The 23,541-nt window shown below is 42.5% G+C and overlaps 2 protein-coding genes across 3 annotated transcripts; one reads left to right on the forward strand and one right to left on the reverse strand.

The window, feature by feature from the left end:
• Nucleotides 1–7,155: 7,155 nt before the first annotated feature.
• On the reverse strand, nt 7,156–13,916 carry LOC106606027 (magnesium transporter MRS2 homolog, mitochondrial). 2 transcript variants are annotated; one of them, XM_014202092.2, is made up of 11 exons: nt 13,027–13,916; nt 12,126–12,190; nt 11,795–11,831; nt 11,498–11,610; nt 11,095–11,271; nt 10,315–10,445; nt 9,723–9,839; nt 9,211–9,363; nt 8,151–8,268; nt 7,794–7,907; nt 7,156–7,571 (listed from the first exon to the last, which is right to left on the reverse strand). In XM_014202092.2, the coding sequence occupies exons 1-11, from the start codon at nt 13,214–13,216 to the stop codon at nt 7,503–7,505; spliced, it is 1,284 nt and encodes a 427-aa protein (XP_014057567.1). In that variant the 5' UTR covers nt 13,217–13,916; the 3' UTR covers nt 7,156–7,502. The 2 variants fall into 2 exon arrangements, with proteins under 2 accessions (XP_014057567.1, XP_014057570.1); XM_014202095.2 differs by lacking the exon at nt 13,027–13,916 and adding an exon at nt 12,838–12,965.
• Nucleotides 13,917–13,939: 23 nt separating this feature from the next.
• Nucleotides 13,940–20,324, forward strand: LOC106606034 (cleft lip and palate transmembrane protein 1-like protein). The gene is given in 18 exon segments (XM_045719114.1): nt 13,940–14,628; nt 14,841–14,932; nt 15,151–15,331; nt 15,457–15,596; nt 15,777–15,855; nt 15,976–15,992; nt 15,994–16,091; nt 16,198–16,292; nt 16,387–16,471; nt 16,872–16,975; nt 17,130–17,195; nt 17,412–17,462; nt 17,559–17,641; nt 17,745–17,779; nt 18,325–18,380; nt 18,485–18,529; nt 18,791–18,906; nt 19,195–20,324. Coding segments are annotated over 18 exon segments (1,626 nt in total). The 5' UTR covers nt 13,940–14,424; the 3' UTR covers nt 19,274–20,324.
• Nucleotides 20,325–23,541: the final 3,217 nt, after the last annotated feature.

A 23,541-nucleotide genomic window follows, 5' to 3' on the forward strand; every position in this document is an offset into this window, starting at 1 on the left:
GTAGGATAACACCTCACAATACAGTGACACTGTTCCTGGAGAGCTACCGTCCTGTAGGTTTTCGCTCCAACCCTAATCTAGCACAACTGATTCAAATAATGAGCTGGTTGGTAAAATGAATCAGGTTACTAACAACTGGGGTTGAAATAAAAACGTACAGGAGGGTAGCTCTCCGGGAACAAGGTTGGAGAGGAGCCCTGGTTAAACCTATTGTTTTCACATCAGTTGAGATGAGAGGGCGCCACTCAAATGTTTAGATCAGTGGTGTCAAACTCATTCCATGGAGGGCTGCGGGTTTTGGGGTTTTCCTTTCAATTAAGACCTAGACAGCTGAGTGGCGTTGTTTTCTAATTAGTGACCTTAATTCATCAATAATCAAGTACATTGGAGGAGCGAAAACCCGCAGACCGAGGACTCGGCCCTCCATGGAAGGAGTTTGACAAGTGGTTTAGATGTACTGTTGTCTATAGACTTTACTTAAATAAAACATCAATATATGAATACAAATGTAATAATGTGACTGGATCATAGAACAAAATAAAGCTTACCATGTAAATAATACTTTGATTATACCTTGCTCACAGTGTGGCAAATTTAATCTAATATTTTGTCTGATTAGTTCAGTTTTGCTTCCCCCTGTTGGGGAAAGTTGATTCGTACGTACACTCAAGTTATGTGCCTGAATGACAATGTTATTATCAAAGTCCATGCAATTGAGATTTTATTAAATAATACATAACAGCTCAAAGGCATGTTTTATGATGCATCAAAAAGGTTAATGTTGTTTGAAGACACACAAATGGCACAGAATAACATGACCGCTGTCCTAACATTATCTGTTTAGACCAAGGTTTCCCAAACTGGGTCCTGGGGTCCCCATTGGGTGCACATTTAGTTTTTTCCCCTAGCACTACACAGCTGATACAAATCATCAAAGCTGGATGATGAGTTGGTTATTTGAATCAGCTGTGTAGTACTAGGGCAAAACCCTGGATAAGACCGGCAAATGAAGGTCCAATTGTGTACTATGGAAGGTAAATTGTAAATCATAGAATGAAGGAATCTGCATGATTAGGGTTCTTTCTGGATTAATCTCAAAATGCATTGGAGAAGGTCTGGGGGGGATCTTGGACATGATCTTTCAATATGGTTGAAGTGAGGCTAGGAGAGAGGATGTGTGAAATTGCATAATGACAATTTAAGATACAGCCAAGCTAAAACTTTCAGCAGGTAATCTGACAGGAGATATTTTCTTGATTCTTCTGAGGAGTGATGTTGAGTCAAAGAAGTCATCCCCACCGGTTCATGTCAATTATGTGGACATTACAATGTTAAGTGCTGTAGTTGATAAGTATACCGCGTTATGATAAGGCAAACATTTCACGATTTATACACATCTACATAACACATTATCAACATTCATAAAACCACTAGTGTAGACTAGTGATGCGCGGGTTGACTCATAACCCGCAGTCCCGCGGTTATATCTGCGAGGCGGACGGGTTTAGGGTCATTACATATCGTGTGGCTGAAGGGCAGGTGGGTGGCACGCGGATTAAATAAAGAGAAACAATACCTTTAAAAAATCCAGTTAATGTTTAATTTTAATTTCTATAGGCTACATTGAGGTTATCTGGTATTTTTTAAATAACTTCACGCCTAGAAAAAAACATCCACGATTCAGTCATAACTGTCAATTTATAGAAAAAAAAGAGAATTACAGGGGGCAGTTTGGGGGAAAAAAACAATCCTGTCCTAATTGTCCTGTGGAATAAAAGACATTCTGGGGTAATAAATACTAAACCAACGTTCTCTAGTAATACTAGTCCCGTGCGAATACGGCTATATCCTTAATAATAGCCTAAGTCATGCAGAAGTAAGCATTTCTTGCAGTAAAACTATACACCAATTGTAGGTAAAATGTGGATTTGGGAACAGGAGTGGATAAATATTATTTATTTCGTTCTGCATCTTGAGAGTGCCGTTCTCAGTTACTGTAGATACCATCTGGGCGCTGTCTTCATCATAAAAACTGATAAGATTTCAATTTAAACCACATAAAATATGCTTCGAAGCCGAACTAAAATCTCATCAGAAACACGTTGGGTCGTTTTCACATTTTACTTTTGGCTTACAACCGGTCAAACTAATATCATCTGGACATTTTGCACAGAAAAACCTTCCCGTTTTTTGTTGTTGCTTTATTGTACACTGCTCAAAAAAATAAAGGGAACACTAAAATAACACATCCTAGATCTGAATGAATGAAATAATCTTATTAAATACTTTTTTCTTTACATAGTTGAATGTGCTGACAACAAAATCACACAAAAATAATCAGTGGAAATCCAATTTATCAACCCTTGAAGGTCTGGATTTGGAGTCACACTCAAAATTAAAGTGGAAAACCACACTACAGGCTGATCCAACTTTGATGTAATGTCCTTAAAACAAGTCAAAATGAGGCTCAGTAGTGTGTGTGGCCTCCACGTGCCTGTATGACCTCCCTACAACGCCTGGGCATGCTCCTGATGAGGTGGCGGATGATCTCCTGAGGGATCTCCTCCCAGACCTGGACTAAAGCATCCGCCAACTCCTGGACAGTCTGTGGTGCAACGTGGCGTTGGTGGATGGAGCGAGACATGATGTCCCAGATGTGCTCAATTGGAATCAGGTCTGGGGAACGGGCGGGCCAGTCCATAGCATCAATGCCTTCCTCTTGCAGGAACTGCTGACACACTCCAGCCACATGAGGTCTAGCATCGTCTTGCATTAGGAGGAACCCAGGGCCAACCGCACCAGCATATGGTCTCACAAGGGGTCTGAGGATCTCATCTCGGTACCTAATGGCAGTCAGGCTACCTCTGGCGAGCACATGGAGGGCTGTGCGGCCCCTCAAAGAAATGCCACCACACACCATGACTGACCCACTGCCAAACCGGTCATGCTGGAGGATGTTGCAGGCAGCAGAACGTTCTCCACGGCGTCTCCAGACTGTCACGTGTGTCACATGTGCTCAGTGTGAACCTGCTTTCATCTGTGAAGAGCACAGGGCGCCAGTGGCGCATTTGCCAATCTTGGTGTTCTCTGGCAAATGCCAAACGTCCTGCACGGTGTTGGGCTGTAAGCACAACCCCCACCTGTGGATGTCGGGCCCTCATACCACCATCATGGAGTCTGTTTCTGACCGTTTGAGCAGACACATGCACATTTGTGGCCTGCTGGAGGTCATTTTGCAGGGCTCTGGCAGTGCTTCTCCTGCTCCTCCTTGCACAAAGGCGGAGGTAGCGGTCCTGCTGCTGGGTTGTTGCCCTCCTACGGCCTCCTCCACGTCTCCTGATGTACTGGCCTGTCTCCTGGTAGCGCCTCCATGCTCCGGACACTACGCCGACAGACACAGCAAACCTTCTTGCCACAGCTCGCATTGATGTGCCATCCTGGATGAGCTGCACTACCTGAGCCACTTGTGTGGGTTGTAGACTCCGTCTCATGCTACCACTAGAGTGAAAGCACCGCCAGCATTCAAAAGTAACCAAAACATCAGCCAGGAAGCATAGGAACTGAGAAGTGGTCTGTGGTTACCACCTGCAGAACCACTCCTTTATTAGGGGTGTCTTGCTAATTGCCTATAATTTCAACCTGTTGTCTATTCCATTTGCACAACAGCATGTGAAATTTACTGTCAATCACAGTGTTGCTTCCTAAGTGGACAGTTTGATTACACAGAAGTGTGATTGACTTGGAGTTACATTGTGTTGTTTAAGTGTTCCCTTTATTTTTTTGAGCAGTATATTTTCTCCCCAGTCCCTAAACTTCTTTGCCCCGCGAAAGATGAGAACTTTACCGATGTGAACTAGATTGAAGCATTCATTCTATCGATCTATTACATTCTGTTGAGCAAAGGTTTATTTAGTCTTCTAAGGCAACATATGACAGAAGCCAACCAAAATGTCGGAAATTATAAGCATAAATACCGAAATCAGGCAAAAACAAATCCTGCACCCCCTGTCAAAATATCACTCTGCAGTCTCTGACTGTAGCCAAGCACATTCTCTATATTTGCGGGTTAGGGTTGGGTGCGGGCCTCAGATTCTCACTTTATAACATATAATCCGGCGGTTACAGATTTGCAATTGCTTGCGGGTGAAGAAACAGCTGATCCGCGCACCACTAGTGTAGACCCAAAAGGCCTACCAATACGCCACATGTGATACTTTATTTTATGAATTATTAAATATTTCACATATAGACATATTGGCTATTTTACCCTCCATTCGACTCTTGTGGTATCACATTGAGACATTAGAAGATATTTTCCTTATTTATATGTGTTGCTGCCATGCTATGCTAATTGTTTTGTCCTATATTTTTATTTAATTTATAATGTAATGACAAACAGTATGGCAGTAACCATTTTGTGAATGATACAACTAATAAATACATACTACATTACTGTATGTGAATGGCACAATAGTGATGTTGGACCTGAGGATGAAAACTTGAGTTACACTACATTACCAAAAGTAAAGCTCTTCAAACATCTCATTCCAAAATCATGGGCATTAATATGGAGTTGGTCCCTCCTTTGCTTCTATAACAACCTCCACTCTTCTGGGAAGGCTTTCTACTAAACTGAGCAACAACAAAAAAACATCCCTTTGTCAGGACCCTGTCTTTCAAAGATAATTCGTAAAACTCCAAATAACTTCACAGATCTTAATCATTGTAAAGGGTTTAAACACTGTTTCCCATGCTTGTTTAATGAACAATTAATGAACATGCACAAGTGGAACGGTTAAGACAATAACAGTTTACAGACGTTAGGCAATTAAGGTCACAGTTATGAAAACTTGGGACACTGAAGAAGCCTTTCTACTGACTCTGAAAAACACCAAAAGAAAGATGCCCAGGGTCCCTGCTCATCTGCGTGAACATGGCTTAGGCATGCTGCAAGGAGGCATCAGGACTGCAGACGTGGCCAGGGCAATAAATTGCAATGTCCAAACTGAGACGCCTAAGACAGCGCTACAGGGAGACAGGACAGATGGCTGATCGTCCTTGCAGTGGGAGACCACGTGTAACAACACCTGCACATTATCGGTACATCCGAACATCACACCTGCGGGACAGGTACAGGATGGCAACAACAAATGCCCGAGTTACACCAGGAACGCACAATCCCTCCATCAGTGCTCAGACTCTCCGCAATAGGCTGAACTGATGGCTTGTAGGCCTGTTGTAAGGGAGGTCCTCACCAGACATCACCGGCAACAATGTCGCCTATGGGCACAAACCCACTGTCGCTGGACCAGACTGGACTGGCAAAAAGTGCTCTTCACTGATGAGTTGTGGTTTTGTCTCACCAGGGGTGATGGTCAGATTTGCATTTATCGTCGAAGGAATGAGCGTTACACCGAGGCCTGTACTCTGGAGCTGGATCGATTTGGAGGTGGAGGGTCCCTCGTGGTCTGGGGCGGTGTGTCACAGCATCATCGGACTGAGCTTGTTGTCTTTGCAGGCAATCTCAACACTGTGCGTTACAGGGAAGACATCCTCCTCCCTCATGCGGTACCCTTCCTGCAGGCTCATCCTGACATGACCATCCAGCATGACAATGCCACCAGCCATACTGCTCGTTCGGTGCGTGATTTCCTGCAAGACAGGAATGTCAGTGTTCTGCCATGGCCAGCGAAGAGCCCGGATCTCAATCCCATTGAGCACATCTGGGACCTGTTGGATCGAAGGGTGAGGGCTAGGGCTATTCCCCCCAGAAACGTCCGGGAACTTGCAGGTGCCTTGGTGAAAGAGGGGTAACATCTCACAGCAAGGACTGGCAAATCTGGTGCAGCAGTCCATGAGTAGATGCCCTGCAGTACTTAATGCAGCTGGTGGCCACACCAAATACTGACTTTTGATTTTGACCCCCCACTTTGTTCAGGGACACATTATTCAATTTCTGTTAGTCACATGTCTGTGGAACTTGTTAATTTTATGTCTCAGTTGTTGAATCTTATGTTCATGCAAATATTTACACATGTTAAGTTTGCTGAAAATAAACGCAGTTGACAGTGAGGACGTGTCTTTTTCTGCTGAGTTTAGATGTTAGAACATTGCTGCGGGGACGTGCTTCCATTAGTGAGGCCGGGTACTGATGTTGGGCAATTAGTCCTGGCTTGCAGTCGGCATTCCAATTCATTCCAAAGATGTTCGATGGGAGTTGAGGTCGGGGCTATGTGCAGGCCTGTCAAGTTCTTCCACACCGATCTCGACAAACCATTTCTGTATGGACCTACCTTTGTGAATAGCTGCATTGTCAAGCTGAAACAGGAAAGGGCCTTCCCCAAACTGTTGCCACAAAGTTGGAAGCACAGAATTTTCTAGAATGTCATTGTATGCTGTAGCGTTAAGATTTCCCTTCACTGCAACTAAGGGGCCTAGTCCGAACCATGAAAAACAGCCCCAGACCATTATTCCTCCTCCCCCAAACTTTACAGTTGGCACTATGCATTCGGGCAGGTAGCGTTCTCCTGGCATTCGCCAAACCCAGATTAGTCCGTCGGACTACCGCATGGTGAAGCGTGATTCATCATTCCAGAGAACGCGTTTCCACTGCTCGAAAGTCCAATGGCGGCGGGCTTTACACCACTCCAGCCGACACTTGGCATTGCGCATGGTGATCTTAGGCTTGTGTGCGGCTGCTCGGCCATGGAAACCCATTTCATGAAGCTCCCGACGACCGGTTCTTGTGCTGACATTGCTTCCAGAGGCAGGTTGGAACTCTAATGACTGCTCCAACCGAGGACAGACAGTTTTAACACGCTTTAGCACTCGGCGGTACCGTTCTGTGAGCTTGTGTAGCCTACCACTTCGCGGCTGAGATGTTGTTGCTCCTAGATGTTCCCACTTCACAATAACAGCCCTTACAGTTGACCGGGGCAGCTCTAGCAGGGCATCCTACGACAGTGCCTTCAGTAAGGCTATTCTACTGCCAATGTTTGTCTATGTAGATTGCATGGCTGTGTGCTTGATTTTATACACCTGTCAGCAACGGGTGTGGCTGAAATAGCCGATTCAACTAATTTGAAGGGGTGTCCACATACTTTTGTGTATATATAGTATGTCTTGGGTTTTAGTTCTTTCAAAGTTTGAGACTGCTCAGTACTCAATGTCTTTATTTATTAGCTGTATAGTCAGTCAAAGCTATTTGAACAGTGGTTTTGGTGAACAGTGGGAGTATGTTTTTGGACAGTAAGAATTGGTGCAGTATCCTTGAATACAGCTGGAGGTATACAGTGTGCTTCATTATAACAATATATCCAGGATGCTAATAAATACATGAACACTGCTTACAACAGTCTTAAACCAATTGCAAAAAACTGATATTGAGATTATGAAGAGAAAAAAAACATTCCTCTGCAGTAAACGAGAGAAATCTCACTGTAGTATGAAAACAGTCAAACAGTTCAGATTCCTCAGCAGAGAGGTGGTGCAACAACGAACTATCATCTTAGTCCACTCTTCACCTCTCCTCCTTTTGAGTTGATTTGGTTTCTCTTCCAAACTGTTGGGATCTAGGGAGGAGAAAGAGGGTTTTTATAACAACACAAGTCATGGAAATGATCAGAATAATCTCAAAACGAAACACTGAGTTTAAGCATGATCAAGATGTCAGACACATGCAGTACCCAGGGACTGGTATTGACAATTAGTGAGTTATACACGTTACACACTAGTATGCATCAGATGATACTCATTTCTATCCAAATAAATCATGAAATTAACAATTCAATTACCTGTGGGGGGACAGTAGGCTCAAGATGTCGACCCAGGAACGAGAGCAGTCTCCTCCAGATTAGTCCACTACCCAGGAACATGAAGCCTGTCACCAGCCAGAACACCTTGGGGTCCTGGGGGAACAAACACGACACCATAGATAAAACTCTCTGTTCGATCTAGCGTTATATCTCTATGGACCACACACTGAGCCAGTCATCCTTCACCTCAGGTTCATCTGCCATTTAGCAATATTACATTGCTGCAGCTGGCTAGTTTACAATGAGCATGTGTTGCCAGGTTAACAAACTCAATGTTAAATTGTCTCACGTGTAATTTCTAAGATTAAAGCTTTATCATCAATGCATATCATTAACCTCCTCAAACGTGGATTCCAAGTTCATCCCGAAGGCGACGCCCATCAGGCCAAATAGGGAGAGAGAGAAGGTCCCCATGGTGAGCTGCAGGTTCAGACGCATCATCACGTTCCGGTGACTGGGTGGGCCATGGCCCATGGGGACAGAGGGAAATGGGATGGTAACAAACTAGGCCTGACTAACAGAGAGCTGTTTAAGCCAATTAACAACAGGAGAAAAGAAAAATGCCATGTTAAGCAGTTGGAAAAATAGGCTAGATCCCCTGATAGCATGAAATAAAGAAAAAGACATCAGGACAAATGAAGTCTACCAAAAGTCAGTTAAATCAGCAATACACTTAAACTGATTTTTTTTTTGTCTAGCTAGATAATTCTGCCAGCGTATTTTGTATGGACGCAGCATGACTATTACACTATACCAGAGATGCATAACTGACGCCCCCCCTTAAATATTACTAACAACAGGTTAAACACATTTTGGCCAAGCGATCTGTGAAATAAGTTTAGTGTGTAATAGAATCAAATATAATATTATTAATCTATGTTTTTAACACTGGGTAATATGGGCCTGGGAGGCTCACAGGGATAATGATATACACAGTACTCCACCAACTATACATTTGGAACTCATCGAGGCTTTAAAACTTTAACGTTTTGTCTCTTAAAGCTGCAACAACAAAATAATCTCTTCCCCGTGACAAAATGTGCAGAATTACAGGATATTAGCTTGAAAACTGCAAAATGTTCTCTCTGATGTCAAGAGACTGGCCTTTAAAAAATGTTCCTTCCCAGGGACGAGACTTGGTTCGTCCAGCCACGCACTGCCGAAGTCATAGTAAAACTTTTTGTATGCTATTTGTTATCTCACTCGAGTTGTGTTCTGATTATGAGGGGGTCCCTGATGAATTTGCTATCACAAAAGGGGTCCCCGGGCCCAAAAAGTTTGAGAACCCCTGCCCTATTCCCTACATAGTGGACTACTTTTGAGGCCTATGGGCCCTGGTCAAACATACTGTACTATATAGGAAACAGGGATACAGACAGGGTTTAGTCGTCGGTACCTGTCCAGGTTGATGAAGATAACACTCTCTGAGTCATCTATCAGGCCCTTGAGCTCCCTGGTCGTGTTGCCCAGCTCCTCAGCCTGCATGAAGTAGTTCTCCAGGAGAAGCTCCATCTCCTCAGCATGATCAATGCCCAGACTGCTCTCCTCACTGCCTCCAGAGACACACACAACAACAAGAGAGACCAATAAAGCCTTCATCCAACAACTCTTAAGAAAAAAAAGAAGACTTTATTCATCCATATGAGAGAAATGTGTCTTCTGCTGTACCAACCCCTCAGACACACACACAGACTAGGTTTTAAAGGCTGGACCACGAGGCAGCCACAGTGCCGTGCCCAGTGAGCAGTTCAGGGGGTTTACATCAAGGGTGACCCTTGACGTATTGATGCCAGCAACCCTCCCGTTGTCAGCTCACTCCCACCATAATGAAAAACGTGTACAATGAACACAAATAATCTCATGAAGTACCATGTGCCTACAAAATCTGCATGCTGAAATTTCACTTACAACACACGTGGATCCGTCCACTTGGTGACACAAAGCTCCTCGATCATCTCCACTTCGTCTAGGATCTTCAGCAGACTGTCCTTGAAGACCTTGATGTCTGTCTCCAGCTCTGACAGGCTGGGCAGAAAACAGTTAGGGTTGAACAATTCTGGTAACTTTCCCCCAAATTCCCAGAAATCCTGGTTGTAAGTCTCCCGAATCAGGATGGAGAAAGGGAATGAGATTGACTACACAGAGCTAAACCAGCCACGCCTTCTCGTGCAGGATTTCTAGATCCATACAATAGCCCTGGCCCAACTATAACCATAGGTGTTAATCTTTTCTACACCTATAATACATTTAAGTCATTTAGCTGATGCTCATATCCAGAGTGACTTACAGGAGCAATTAGGGTTAAGTGCCTTGCTCAAGGGCAAGGTTTTACATTGACAGATTTTTCATGTAGTCGGCTCGGATTCAAACCAGCAACCTTTCAGTTACTGGCCCAATGCCCGTAATAGAGGATCTGCCTTGATAAAATGAACCAAACGTTACATGCAAAAAGCAGCAACGCTCCTTATCATGATGTGACTGGCATTGCTTTTCCACTCACTTCTTGCTGTTCTGAAGAAGTATATGCAGTTTGCTGCGATCTGCAGAGAGTAGTTTAGGATCCACAAGAGACTCTAGAATGTCCAGGATGACAGGGTGAACCTCATTCAGCCGAGCCTGAAGGGTGTTTACCTATACACAAAACAAACAGACACACATACATGCATAAACAAATACCAGGTGACACTTTATTTGGATAGTCCCAAGTAGATGGTTTGTAGATGTTCAATAACTGTCAACAACATATCAACTAACTATCCACTAACCCTTATCCTGAGGTACTGACCTGTTGCACCCTCTTCAACCACTGATCATTATTTGACCCTGCTGGTCATCTATGAACGTTTGAACATCTTGAAGAACTATCTGGCCTTAATGGCCACGTGCTCTTTTAATCTCCACCCGGCACAGCCAGAAGAGGACTGGCCACCCCTCAGAGACTGGTTCCTCTCTATGTTTCTTCCTAGGTTCCTGCCTTTCTAGGGAGTTTTTCCTAGCCACCGTGCTACTACATCTGCATTGCTTGCTGTTTGGGGTTTTAGGCTGGGTTTCTGTATAGCACTTTGTGACATCTGCTGGTGTAAAAAGAGCTTTATAAATAAATGTAATTGATTGATCCGAACCCTGAACTCAACCCTTACCCTAACCCTAGCAAGCAGTTGCTTATCAACAGATAGTATGACCATGAGTAGATCATCAATATGGGACTATCCAAATAAAGTGTGAACAATTGTTGTGATAAATGAATAGTAAATGAGTGATTGAGTAGCGTGTGTCTTACCCTGTGCTGCAGAATAGCTTCAAGGGCTCTGAACTCAAATGGCAGTGAATGAGTGGCAAGAGCTCCATGATCCCCATTCAACTGTGGAGCCAACTCCAGGACCAGCCATCTCTCCAATCCCAGACCTCGGAAATCCAACACCAACAGGCTATTGGGGGTCACTACTGCCTTCAAGGCCTGAAGACACAAGAACAGACTCTGGTCAGGTGCAAAAACGAGTCAAGTTTGGTCACCTTCTCTTTTCAGTGTGCGATTTTATACTTGTTTTTTTAATCATAGGATTCTCTAAAAGTTAGAGGATAATTTGAGGCTAGCTGTCACGACAGGTGACAAACGCAGCAGTTTAGCTAACAGTACCTTCGGCATAACGCTGTAACATGAAACAAAAACAGTACGTAGCTACCTCCATGCGAATGATGATGTTGTTGTTCCTAGCGGTGATGCTGGTGAAGTGTTGGAACCTGAGGTCTCTGGCCTGCAGACTCAGCTCATGATACAGCTCCATCTTCTTCTTCTCTGAGATAGGAATCAGACCAGGGGTCAGAAGTCACACTCAAAACTTATAGGAAGGACAAATACCTTGTCAGTAACAAAGTACAATAAACAATTGCATTTCGATGTAGTCCTTGTGAGAACAGAAAACTAAAGAAAAGCAAATAATGGGCAAGCTAATGAGGACAATAGATGTTCCAATACTTACCAAATGAGGTTACATTTCCATCTTTGTCAAATTTCATCTATGACAGAAGAGCACAGTTGTAGCTACTGCCAGTATATTGCTGTAGAACTTGTAGGTACATTCCACACACTCCCTCAGGTGAACAATATACGTAGTCACAATGAACTGACACATTGGTTTTCTCTCTTCTTGCATTTTGCAGAAGCAATCTTTTTATAGAATGTTGGCATTGTCAATGTTGATAAACATTTGATCATATCCCATATACCGCTGACAGACATAACATTTAGGAGAGACTAGAATAACAATTTCAAATTGGATATGATTGACACAACTAAAACTTGCCACTTACCACAACAAAAGTAGGAGCCACACTGGAGAGGGATGCCTCAGTTCCTCTATGGCGAATTAAATATGCTGCCAATTAAACAAAAATAATAATCCATTAGCCAACAACATGTGTGTTGCAGCTAGGTATTTTTCGGTGGGGTTTATCGGCGGTTGGCATCCAATGTTATTTACATTTACATTTTAGTCATTTAGCAGACGCTCTTATCCAGAGCGACTTACAGTAGTGAATACATACATTTCATAAAAACATTTTTTTGTACTGGCCCCCGTGTGAATCGAACCCACAACCCTGGCATTGCAAACATCATGCTCTACCAACTGAGCCACAGGGAAGGCTGTGGTGCAGGTTATGGTGCATTACCACCAACTACTACTGGAGTGGGGGCCAGAGACAGGGAGAAACTAAATCCTACTTGCCAGCCCTGTTGCTCTTAAAAAATATAAAATATTTGAGACTATATCTAATGACGTTCTACTCAATATACTCTAAACTAACTTCATGTCCCCATCCTCGCTCATATTAGATCTCAGCCTCTCTCTTTCCCTCTGATACTGCCCACACTGTAGCAATACAAGCTCCACAGTCTGTTTCTCTGTAAAAAAAAAAATAGCCTCTTCTGTCCCTTCCTGACGTCCTCCCCAACTTTCCTCTGTACTTCGAATAAATGCCTGCCCATGGTATCTCTATTCCACTGCTCCTGTCATCTCTGCACCTTCACTGTCCATATCAGGCTTTTTGCCTCTGCCTGGCTCATTGAAACGACAACATCAACACTACTAAGTGCTGGTTTCACCAGTACATTTATGTAGTCTCCCCAACACCTCTAGATCAACTACTGGAGGCGGGAGTAGCCTTGCGCAGCTAGGTCTAGCCATAACAGTAAAAATGTTACATCACCTACCAGGCGGACATGATCGCAACAGTGTTGCTTTCCCCCTCGTCACCGGCTGATGCTTGGAGAGTTGGCATTTTATAGGTGATCTGGAACAACTCACTGTTCTGCAGGTCAAACAGCCGGTGAGGACCCTGAATTTAATGTCCAGAGATCTCCGAAGACCACCCATGGTGAACGACTTGAAACAAGCTTCCATTGCTTTGTTCACCACCACTGCATTTTAGCAAAGTGTCCTTAGTTCTTTAGCTACTTAGTTAGTCTAGCCAGTTGATCAGTTGCATTGCTTGTTATTCCACTTGCATCCGGAACTGAATCACTAACGTAAACTAGGTAGCTGGTAAACTTATCAGCTGGCTACGTAGCACTGGACAAAGACAGTGGTTTGTTCTGCAAAATCATACAACCGTTTCAGTCCAAAGTCGGGTAAATTCTATTTTGTGAGCACGGTTGCTGGATCGAATCCCCGAGCTGACAAGGTAAAAATCAGTCGTTCTGCCCCTGAGCAAGGCAGTTAACCCACTGTTACCCGGGCGCCGAAGACGTGGATGTCGATTAAGGCAGCCCTCCACACCTCTCTGATTCAGAGGGGTTGGGATAAATGCAGATGACACATTTCAGTTGAATGCATTCAGTTATACAACTAACTAGGTATCCCCTTTATTTAGCTAGTTAGCACGTAAACAAGGCGCTAGCTAGCAAGTTAGCTAACTGCTAACGTTAGCGAACAAACTTTTATGCTGCTAGCAGGAGACTAGCTCGTGCTTCCCGAACGAACTTCTAAACGTGTCGCAAAAATGTGCCATATGTGATTAAAATAACAATAGGCTTGCAGCTGGTATAGCTAAATCCAAGACACGTTATTCCTCCGTAACACAGGGACAGCTAGTTCTGAGCAACTACAACCAGCAGGCATCGGGGTGTTTTGGTGTTACAGTAACACGTGCTCGTGCATGACCCTGAACTCGAGAGGATGAATCAGTTTCAACCAATGACGTTGTTCAACGAAATAAAACTTTCCTTGAGACTTCCGTATATGTTCGGGAAGAAACAAAACACCCTAAATATTTTCCAATTTATCCACGAAATGTAATTTCCCTATGCTGAAAAGATACATTACATTGAGGGCTGTGTTTTCACATTGTGGGTACCACTGTGGCACCCAATCGTCACCCTGTATTTCACCTGACGCGGAACGGGGAGGCGTTATCCTCTTCAACACCACCACCACCGAACCGTAGGCGGCTTCGCGTGCTGCCTGGATACAGTTCTGGCTTACAAGATGCTGAGCGGCGTGATGCGCCTGATTTGACAAATTGTATATTTTGTGGTCCTATACTCCTAGCTTTAGCTGTCAATGTCCATCATTCGTTTTGGTCGTTTTTTATTTTTACATTTCATACCAGTATGTTCCCTTCGTGCTATTCAAAGCCGACGAGTTCAAAGGACCTATTCAAAAGGACTTATCTGACAAAGATGTTACTAGGAGTGTTCGTCGTGTATATGTCACACACCTGCTGGGTGATTTATGGCTTTGTATACACCAAGCCTTGTGAGAGAGGTAAAGGAGACTGCATTTCTTCCTACCTTGCAGAAAGACCCCGTCTCCAGGTAAATAGTGGCCTTGATCTTACACATACTGCAGTGAAACCCTAGATTTAGGGTAGGTTTTTAGTACAATTAATCATCTTTAGCTATTGTATTTGGTCAGAGAATTCATGCATCACAATTTAATTAGTGACCATGGTGCACAATAAGTGTCTTTCAGAGCCCATAAAGATAAATTGAATTGAATCATTGCGAAGTCTCATTTATTTTAACAGCTCAGCATTTTCTCCAGTTTGAGGCCTGACCACAGTGAACTCAACCTCATCATCAAGATAGATGACTTTGACATACGTTCTAAATTTGAAAGGTAGGCCGAAGTCCCATTTAAATCTGCAGTCATGTGGTGTAAAAATAGCATGTCACTTTTAGTCGAGTGTAAAGATAAGGTTATGGGCTGCATCCCAAATGGCACTGTATTCCCTATAGTCCCTGGTCTAAAGTAGTGCACTATATAGACACTATGGTGTCATTTGGGACAGAAGCCTATATCTCTCACCTGTCACCATTGCTTTTCTTGATTTAAAGGGTGGTGAATGTATCCCTGCCGTTGGCAACACGTAACAACGGGACTCTGCACACATTGGTTTATGTACACAAGTTTGGAGTGTCTCCCTTGCAGGATAACCGGCAGGTCCATCATGTTGCCCAGATCAGCACCTACATGATGTCCAGAGGAAATCTCAGCTCTGCTAAAGAGGTCCTCAAAGTAAGACAACTAAACAATTTCTCTGTTTCATTCTGGACTGGCAAAAGATCATCTTTAACTCCTCTGTTTGGTTGACCCATTTGATCATCTCTTTCATGGCTTCTCCTGGTCTTGCATTTTCTCAGAAACATGCTGCCACTGCTCCTCGAGTAGTAGACAGACCCATCTCTCACTGGAGGTCCCGTCTAACCCTAAACATGATGTCAGAGGACTTCACCTTCAACAGAGGGACCTTGCCAAGTGATGTCCGGCGCTACATGAGAGTGTAAGTCTCATATATAATGTTTGTATTGCATGAGTGTGTTTATTTTGGGAGTGGGTGTGCGCTATAAGGCCTACAGTACACTTATATAGCACAGCATCACTCACATTATGCAGAGCTAGCTACAGAGATGGTGAGAAATATTGATGTTTTGTATTTCAGATATTTTGTCTCGTGTTTTAGATTTCAGGATGAAAACAGGATGGTATATCTCCCACTTCTACACATTGATGAACTCAGCGTCAGGGTAAAGGACATGATGGTGAGATGTTACTCTTCATGTAAATTATATTACAGTTATAAATACTAATTTCAAGAACATTAAAACATACCTCACAGAGAGGGCTTGGAGGATACTTGTTTTTACAACATGTGTTTGTAGGAGATTAACGGCTCCAACCAAACTACCTCTTACAATATCCTACGAAGGCCTATCGCTGAGGCAATTCCGTCTCTGGATCCACATGCAGGATGTAATGTTTTCACTGAAACGTTTTGGTTAGTTTATTACTTTAGTCCTAAACTTTAGCCCTCCTTTTAAACTACTGAGAACATACGTTTGTCAACTTCTTGTAAAATAACTTTTTTGCTTCATTTATTACAGGGTTCACTGAGGTGAATATAGATGAAATCAAAGGTGTTCTTGTGGACAACAACTTGTACCTGTTAGCATTGACTACCCTGGTGACTGCATTCCATGTAAGTGATTTTCTATTAGAATTCATTAATTCTATCATAAAGATCATTTCAAATCATGTCAGCCATCTACAGTTTTCTTTGTCTAATGTTTCAGTTCATATTTGAATTCCTGGCCTTTAAAAATGACATACGCTTTTGGAGGAAGAAGAAAAACATGGTGGGCATGTCTCGCAAAACAGGTACGAGTGAGGGAGGAGTAAAATACATCTTTATAATAATGCATTTCATTTTCTTATTTATGCATCCAAGTTTTCATGCCAATTTCCTAACTGAGTTAGGGAAGATGAGGTGTCAGGCTTGAAATGCATTCCAAATGGCACCCTATTCCCTCTATAGTGCACTACTTTTGACCATGGTAGTGCACTACATAGGGAATAGGGTACCATTTGGGACAGATATATGGTGTTTGTGCAGATTTGGGTATCATTACTACAGATAGTTATCCAAGGCAGGCCTCTGGATAATCCCACCATCTGCCCACAAACACTACCTCCAGCAGCACACGAATCTACTGATCTACTCCCATCTACCTCAGCACTAACCCAGCTCTATCTGTTTCTCTATGCTGTTCTGTTCCAGTGCTGTGGAGATGCTTTAGCACCATAGTGATTCTCCTGAAAATGCTGGAGGAACGAAGAAGCTTGCTAGGTCTTATTCCTGTTGGAATAGGAACCACAATTGAGGTATCTGCCATGAATCAGCAGTTTGGAAAGGATTTAGAATATCAATACAAATAATCAATGCTTTTTGCCAACCATAGCTGCGGATGGCAGAAGGTTCAGTGTTACCATACCAGATCTCATGAATTCCTTCTTCTCCCTCTATACATACCTGTAGGTATGGAAGGTCAAAAAGGTTTCCAAAATACAGCTACAGTGGAGAACCTCTAGGTCCATAGTTCATGTAAGTATTAAAAAATGTATATATATTGTTTATTCCTAGTGGTTTATTCACATTGTGTGCATGGAGGGCCAATGAGTATGTTGATTTTAATTAAGAATCTGTTATTGAAAAAACTGATTGTAAAAAATAAAATAAAAAAAATAAAAGTATATTTTAGCGTTAAAAACCAACAGTAGTGTAAATTCAGGATTATTCCTTGAAACTGGTTGTCTTCAGGTTGGTAAATTTGATGAATCAGAGAGAAAGACTATACAACATGACACACAGGTAAGTGCTGAATTAGTGGTATGTTTGGTTCCTCTTCACACTAATACCATAAATCAAGCAGACAAGTATTTTCTAATGCAGTTCTCCATTTTCTAGGCAATGAAATGCCTGTCTTATTTAGTGTACCCTCTGTCTATTAGTGGAGCCATCTTCTCTCTGGTGTACCTGAGGTATAAAAAGTAAGACAAGTCTGGAGTTGAATTGTATTTAAAATATAAATAAATAGGTTTGATGAGGACATTGATCATCAACGCATCTAATATTCAGATTTTATTTTGACAGCTACTATTCATGGTTAATCAACAGCCTTGTCAGTGGTAAGTTTACACATACTCTATCAAGCCTCCTTGGGGGTTATGTTTTGAATTTAATATCAATTGATCACACAAATACTATATTTTATATAGATCTTTAACACTAGCCTGGTCAAGCAGACTGAACGCTGCACTCACTATTTGTTGTACTGTGAAGTGAAACAGAATGTGACCTACCGAGAGATCAGGCTGGTTTCACAAGGCTACTTTTTCATGGCCAATATGTTTTTTTTTATTAGCAACTACAGATGTAGGATCTTAATTTGATCACTTTTGTTGCATAGAATTTTCCTTCACTGCCAAATGCAGATAAGCTTCGTGATTTACTGAAAACCCACACTAACACACTAATGTTATTGCACTTTACATATAGACTACTTTTGGCCAGCTAATAGCTTAACCACCAGTCAAGCAACATGGGCTAAATGTTCAAATCATGTTGCCGAAACATTATTTTGCTTTGACAATAAAGGTCAAATTAAGATCCTACATTTTGTATTAGTGGGTAATATCAATAATTCCAACTGAAACTGGGCTTCCCCCTGCAGGGATTTATGCTTTTGGATTCCTCTCTATGGCTCCTCAGCTGTTCATTAACTTCAAGGTTTGTCCTACTTTGTCCTAATTTAGAGCATAATGGGCCCTGAGTAAAATGTTCTATTTTGACACAAATCTTCACTTTCTTTTCTTCTTCTTGTTCTTCTTCAGTTGAAGTCCGTGGGCCATTTGCAATGGAACGTATTGATGTATAAAGTGAGTAGCAACAGTAACTGTTTTATAGTATAATTTATTGTTGTTGGAGCAATAAGCAGCTGCTTAACTAAAGTCCATCTAAAGTGTCATCAAGCTGTCTGTTCTTCTTCACGTTGAAACTGTGTATGCATCCCAAATGGCCCTCTATTCCATAGAGCATCCTATGGGCCCTTGTCAAAAGTAGTGCACTATGTTGGGAATAGGGTTTCATTGGGGGTGCATTCAGAGTTAGAATTAAGCACTCTTGTGCCTTCTCTTTAGGCAGTCAATACATTCGTCAACGATGCCTTCACCTGTGTCTTCAGCACACACCCATCCCACCAGCTGGGCTGCTTCAGGGATGAGATTCTGTTTCTCCTCTACCTTTACCAGAGGAGGTGGGTGGGACATAGTTCAGCTGTCAGTGACCCTGAAATACTCTAGACTACGTCCCAAATTGCACCCTATTCCCATATGGCTCTGGTCAAAAGTAGTGCACTTTAGAGAATAGGGTACCATTTGGGATATAGCCCTATAGTCACTCGTTATTAGATGATTTAACTGTTCATCATTCTGAGCCCTCCTGTGATCTATTGACCTGGATGATCAGGGGTTTGGTTTCTGACAGTTAACCAAACATGTGATCTCATTCATTTACTTCTCTATCTGCCCCCCACCCCCTGTAGGCTTTACTCTACGAACAAGACCAGATGTCGTGAGTATGGATCATGCCACCACAACCACAGGAAACTCAAAGCCCAATGATGACTGAGGTCATCACCAGAAAACATGGTTGAATGAAGGAAACATACCTGCACATGGTGGGGTTGTAAACAGCATGGAGGCTCTCTGAGGGTGCATCAGGGTTTATTAGAAGCCTTTAGTAAAGTTCACAATTCGTAGAGAATACAGCTTATTTTTAGTCAACCCTGTGTTGTTCATCATTAACCACTGATATTTCCATGTGTTAGAAGTTTGACCAACCCGTATGTAGCCTACAGAAGCATGAACCTTTTTTTAGTGATGCATATTGACTACTGCATTGTTAGGTTTGAGGCTTGCAAGAAAGGCATTTCACTGTACTTGTGGACATGACATTAACACTTGAAAAAGGAGGCTGCCCCTCGCCCTGCCTGCACTGCTCCATGTTACCAGATATAACCAGGATGTAGCCTACTGAAGCATAAAGCTGCCCACTCTGCCTGCACTGCTCCATGTTACCAGATATAACCAGGATGTAGCCTACTGAAGCATAAAGCTGCCCACTCTGCCTGCACTGCTCCATGTTACCAGATATAACCAGGATGTAGCCTACTGAAGCATAAAGCTGCCCACTCTGCCTGCACTGCTCCATATTGTCCACAAGAATGCAGTGTTGTCAGCTCCTTGCTGTACTGTTTTCTGCTTGTTCTTTCAGTCCTCTACTTCCTGTTTGAGAAAAGTCCATGTATAGATGGGTGCTAAAGGGGGGGAATGAGAAACATGTACAAAATATGGAGTAACGTGAAGTACAGTGAAATCCTGATAAATTCAATGGCGTTGGACAGTCATATGTGAGAGTTAACCGGAACATGCACATAACCTGTATCAATCCAGGCTGTATTTGAAATGGGACGATTGAGCTACAATGCACTAATGAAGTTTTTTGCACTTATACAATGCGCACTTATCAGGAATCAACTGTACTTTTAAATAATGAAGCTACTGTAAGGTCTTTAAAAATTAAGTAGGAAGCGTAGCCTGATCTTTTTACCAGGGTTTATGGAATGCCTTTCCTCTTTGATTAAATTATTACAATTAAATGATTTATGTGTTTCTCTGTTGCATTGTCATGACTAATGAAAAGCATTAGCTAGTGTACACACAAAGACAATTATTTAGTGTAGAGGTGCTGACCAACAGCAAATAAACTGTAAACTATAAAAACAGAGTTGCACAGTCCATACTAATACAGTCCCAGTAATCTACTGGGTAAAACACTAATGCCATGAATGCTTAAACCAGGTTTTGTAGACAAACAGTGCAATTAGTGCAACCAATGACAATAGTGAGGGGTATGTCATAATTATTAGGTCGATTAGAATTAATTGAGTGAAACTGTTAAGACAATAGTTTACAGCATATGGAATATATTATGCTATTGTTATCATATGGAAACATAACTATATATTGTACATAATATTAGCATCAACATACATCAACTCCGGGGAGGGGCCAGCTGAGTGTAAGACTGTGTCATCTGCATATAAATGGATGAGAGAGCTTCCTACTGCCTGAGCTATTTTGTTGATGTAAATTGAGAAGAGTGTGAGGCCTAGGATCGAGCCTTGGGGTACTCCCTTGGTGACAGGCAGTGGCTGAGACAGCAGATTGTTAGACTTTATACACTGCACTCTTTGAGAGAGGTAGTTAGCAAACCAGCCCAAAGACCCCTCAGAGACACCAATACTCCTTAGCCAGCTCACAAGAATGGAATGGTCTACCGTATCAAGTCAATAAAAATAACAGCTCAATATTGCTTAGAATCAAGGGCAATGGTGACATCATTCAGGACCTTTAAGGTTGCAGTGACACATACATAACCTGAGCAGAAACCAGATTGCATACCCGAGAGAATACTATAGACATCAAGAAAACCAGTCAATTGATTATTGACAAGTTTTTCCAAAACTTTTGATAAACAGGGCAAAATAGAAATAGGCCTATAACAGTTAGGATCAGCTTGATCTCCCCCTTTAAATAAAGGATGAACCGTAGCTGCCTTCCAAGCAATGGGGACCTCCAAAGGAAAGACAGGTTAAAAGGTTTGAGATAGGCTTGGCGATGGTAGGGGCAGCAACCTTAATGAAGAAAGGGTCTAAACCATCTGACCCAGATGTTTTTTGGGGGACAAGTTTAAGGAGCTCCTTTAGCACCTCGGACTCAGTGACTGCCTGCAGGGAGAAACTTTGTTGCGGGGCAGGGGAAAAAGAGGGAGCCGCATCGGGGATAATTGCATTAGAAGGGGTGGGAGATGAGGAAATGTTGGACGGGCAAGGAGGCATGGCTGAGTCAAATAGGAATCCTGACTTAATAAAGTGGTGATTAAAGAGCTTAGCCATGTGCTTCTTGTCAGTAACAACCACATCATTAGCATTAAGGGACATGGGCAGCTGTGAGGAGGAGGGTTTATTCTCCAGGTCTTTAACCATTTTCCAGAACTTTTTGGGGTTAGACCCACTGAGAGAAAACTGCTCCTTAAAATAACTAACTTTGGCCTTCTGGTAGCCTGAGTGCACTTATTTCTAATTTGACTGAACGATAGCCAGTCAGCCTGAGTATGCGTGTGCCGAGCCTTTCGCCAAATGCAATTCTTGAGGTGGAGTAACTTTGCAAGATCACAGTCTAACCAGGGGCTGAACCTGTTTTAATTCTCATTTTCTTTATGGGGGCGTGTTTGTTAACAAGACCACTGAAAATATAAAAAATGAAGGTCCAAGTGTCTTCGACAGAGGGGATCAAGCTGATTCTATACCATTATTGTTACATGTAATCTTTTGGTTCAACCATAATGCATAATAAGCATTATCAACGGGGGGGATCATATTGGGTGTACGCTGATAAGCTGTAGAAAGAATATATTCATTTATAAGACTTCATAAAGAAGAGAGAAGAAGAGAGAAGAAAAGAAGAGAGAAGAATTGTTCAGAAGAAGGGACTGAGATCAGAATCAATATTCAGACCACTAGGTGTCAATGTTTTTAGATAGGATATCCAGTAGGCCTCCCTCTGTAGTAGTAGGATCTCCATGTTATCTCTTCTCCTTGGTAGAGCAACATGCTCAATGCCTGTGTATTTCAGGAGATAGGATGGTTAGCTTCAATAAAGTGAGCTCCTACTGGATAGTCACCTGATTGAGCTGCGTTGTTCAGCTATGCTTTGTTTTAATTGTCTTTTCATTTGTCCTACGTAAGTTTTCACACATTAACAGCTGTTGAGATAGATTACTCACTTGGTCTTGCATGAGATGATGCCCCTAACAGGGATCTTTTCGACCTGTATATGGGTGTCTGAAAAATGATGTTTTTGTAGTGCTATTGCACTGTGCACATGAGCCACGTTTGTAGTTCTCATTTGGAATGGGTGTCAAGAGTGTCTGAGTGGGCTCAGGGGGCAGGTCAGATCTCACCAAGCTATCTCTAATATTGCGTCCACGCTTAGACCACCAGTGGGGGCTCCTTGAAGAGGTGTGCAAATTTTTGGTCTGATTACAGAATATGCCAGTGCATTTTCAGGATTGCTTTCATTTTCTCCACACCCTTGGTGTACTTAGAAGAAAAACAACGCAACAGTCTTTTGCACTATGTTTTAGTTTTTTGCAATGCCTCTCTTGGTTTTCATTCACAGCAGCATCAAGAGTTTTGTCTTTATAGCCTCTCATTTTGAATTTATCTGTAATTTTCTTAACATTGCTGACAAAATCTGACTGGTGGCCACAGATTGGTTTAACTCTGCATAACTGGCTATATGGTAGACCATTCTTGAGGGGAAGGGGATGCATACTATCCACACGTAGCAGGTTATTGCGGTCTGTGGGCTTTGTGTTTACCGTGCCCCTTGACTTCTTCAAAATGTTGTTAGTGTAACAGTGTAGGTTCCGTCCCTCTCTTCGCCCCAACCTGGGCTCGAACCAGGGACCCTTGCACACATCAACAACTGACGCCCCACGAAGCATCGTTACCCATCGCGCCACAAAAGTTGCGGCCCTTGCAACGCAAGGGGAAACACTACTTCAAGTCTCAGAGCGAGTGACGTCACCGATTGAAACGCTATTAGCGCGCACCACTGCTAACTAACTAGCCATTTCACATCGGTTACATTAGGTTACAGCTTCATTCTAAAATTTATGAACTTGTTATTTTTGCTCATCAATTTACACACAATACCACATAATGATAAAGCAAAAATAGGTTTTCAATCCATTTTTGCTGAAAAAAAATGAAATATCACATTTACACAAGTATTCAGACCGTTTACTCAGTACTTTGTTGAAG

The sequence above is a fragment of the Salmo salar genome, chromosome ssa05 (genome assembly GCF_905237065.1).
Source record: "Salmo salar chromosome ssa05, Ssal_v3.1, whole genome shotgun sequence".
In the NCBI taxonomy this organism is placed as follows: Eukaryota; Metazoa; Chordata; class Actinopteri; order Salmoniformes; family Salmonidae; genus Salmo; species Salmo salar.